Raw genomic sequence first — 2,741 nt, forward strand, 5'->3', positions numbered from 1 at the left:
TAACTATAACGTTACACGTACCTTACCTGGCGTTTTTCTCACGTTAACTATAACGTTACACGTACCTTACCTGGCGTTATTCTCACGTTAACTATAACGTTACACGCACCTTACCTGGCGTTATTCTGCGATAAACACAGGTATTCTCCATTGAAACTCCTCCCAGACATCAGCAGGATGCATCGCAGAGGTGTTGGTGCGGGAGCGATTGCCAAAAAGAAGCTCGCGGAGGTAACTTCAACACTTGTTATCTATATTAAGTGGTAACAGTTTAAGCCTTGACTATTACGTTTAATTGGAGAAACACTTTCATATCTCACCTGTGTGTCTTTGTCCTTTTTAGGCCAAATATAAGGAAAGAGGAACCGTGCTCGCAGAGGACCAAATTGTCCAAGTGAGTTTTTGTATCAATAGAATTTAAATTTTATAAAGATTTAAAAAAACATTGAAAAACTTTATTCATGTGACATTTTCCTCAGTCAATACAAATGTATTTCCAGTAGTGAATTGTAGCTAAAAGCATTTACCTAATTACTGTACATAAGAACAAGTACTTGTACCTTGCTTGAGTATTTTCATTCGATGCTGCTTTATAGTTCTACTCCATTACAAGTATTTGATAACTTCAGTTACTATGCAGATAAGGATTATTAATAAATTATAAATTCACATTAGACGTAATAAAAAACACATGCACTCATTGATAATTATAATCAGTATCAGAATCAGTTTTTATTTGCCAGATCTGAGGAATTTGAGGAAATTTTCTTTGGAGCATCGTTGCTCACAATGTGCTTACACATCCAAAACAACCAAAACAATATATACACGCTTATATATACACAATATATACATACTATAAACATACTATAAACAGAAACAATATAAAGGCATGCGTGCAATGAAGAGTTTAGTATTATTGGCAAAACATAAGTCATTCATAAATCAAAAACAAACCCTCCTTAAAGAATCAATCTTAATATTTCCCTGCTTCCAGTACACATCTAAATCTGCAATATGTTTATTTTGTATGCAGTTTTTTGTGTAATGGTATTCTCCCATTCTGCATTTACTCACCGGTTCCTGTTTTTCTGCCAGATGTCGAAGCAGTTGGAGACCTTCAAGTCCAACCTGGAGGAGTTCGCCAGCAAACATAAACAGGAAATCCGGAAGAACTCCCAGTTCAGGGTTCAGTTTCAGGAGATGTGTGCCACCATTGGAGTCGACCCACTTGCTTGTGAGCAACATTTTGACTGTAATCTGTAAAATTACAGAGTAAATTGATGTTAAAGTTTTAATGCGTTACTTTTTTTGTGTTATTGAACGTCTGTTACGTTCGTTGCTACAATACTATATATTTGACTTTCCCGTGCAGAAACTCGAGTGAAGATATTGACTCTTCTTCTGAAGAGTCCATCATGTTTTTTTTTAATCTCTGTGTCTTCCTTGGCTACTAGCAACTGTGTGGAGGAGGAGGGGTTGATCACAGAAGGCTTACGCACCTTACGCACTATAGCTTTAAATCATATATATACATTAAAAAAACAACTTTCTAACCCCTTTTTCCTCCTTTCTCTCTCCACAGCTGGCAAAGGTTTTTGGTCTGAGATGCTCGGTGTAGGGGACTTCTATTATGAGCTCGGTGTTCAGATTGTTGAAGTGTGCCTGGCCCTGAAACACAGAAACGGAGGTTTGTAATCACTAGAAACTTAGTTTTTTTAAATGTTTATTTGAATAGGGCCAGATGCTAGGACATAGACATTGGTGCAACAAATCTCCAATAGACAGCATCACAGCATTCACAGCTATCGCTAGTTTCCACTGCCTGTACCTAGAAGGGCTTTTAAACATTGCCACTTAAAAAAAAACAACATAACGCACATAAATATACAAGACCCATTCATCTGAACCGCCCTTACGCCATCGCACCACACCCCATGCCAGGCCACACCTATATGTGACTACAGGACTGATTTAGTGGTAATCGTTGTGTTTGACTGGTAGCAAAGTGACAAAGAGGTGGATTTCTGGATCCATGTGATCCCCAAAAGGGTAAAGACCACATGTAATCTTACTGTTGTTTATGTCGTTTTTCTTTCGTCTGAGTGTATGTATGGTTAGCTTTCTCTATCATTCTTTCTAAGGTAACATTGGGTGTGTAACCTGTATAAAAATATAAAATAAATGAGTGAAAGAGGTTCTACAATCAGAGGCAGCTTAAGTCGATCTCAATCTAAACTCCATCCCAGATATTCTGCACATATTCAACACAGTGATATACCGTCAATCTACTCATGAACACCCTGCACGACGTAGATATCACGATTAATAATGTTTCTGTCTTTTAAATGTTGACGTGTGTATTATCTTTCAGGGCTTATTACTTTGGATGAACTTCATCAGAGAGTACTGAAGGGAAGAGGTAAATTTGCCCAGGATGTGAGCCAGTAAGTGTTTTGCTAATTTAATCTTTCATTTGTTAGACATCATATTTGGATCATTTGATGCCCGTGTGTCGGTTCTTAGTTACGTGATTAATAAAATGAAGTATGTGCTTCCCAGAGATGACTTGATGAGAGCCATAAAGAAACTGAAGGTGATGGGTAACGGCTTTGGGATGATTCCTGTTGGCGGTTCTTACTTGGTACAGTCGGTCCCAGCAGAGCTCAACATGGACCACACTGTGGTTCTGCAGCTGGCCGAGGTAAGACACAGCTCACAGGTTCATTATTTATATATAT

The 2,741-nt window shown here is 38.1% G+C and overlaps 1 protein-coding gene across 1 annotated transcript in view; it reads left to right on the forward strand.

Annotated features, from left to right (window-relative positions):
- snf8 (SNF8 subunit of ESCRT-II) overlaps nt 1-2,741 on the forward strand; it is a 22,299-nt gene that overhangs the window by 15,760 nt on the left and 3,798 nt on the right. The window contains exons 2-7 of the mRNA XM_034859696.1: nt 141-231; nt 344-394; nt 1,099-1,237; nt 1,586-1,690; nt 2,375-2,447; nt 2,563-2,704. Coding sequence (XP_034715587.1) covers nt 178-231; nt 344-394; nt 1,099-1,237; nt 1,586-1,690; nt 2,375-2,447; nt 2,563-2,704 — 564 coding nt within the window. The 5' untranslated portion in view covers nt 141-177. The remainder of the gene's footprint in view (nt 1-140; nt 232-343; nt 395-1,098; nt 1,238-1,585; nt 1,691-2,374; nt 2,448-2,562; nt 2,705-2,741) is intronic.

The sequence above is a fragment of the Etheostoma cragini genome, chromosome 21, assembly GCF_013103735.1.
Source record: "Etheostoma cragini isolate CJK2018 chromosome 21, CSU_Ecrag_1.0, whole genome shotgun sequence".
Classification (NCBI taxonomy): domain Eukaryota; kingdom Metazoa; phylum Chordata; class Actinopteri; order Perciformes; family Percidae; genus Etheostoma; species Etheostoma cragini.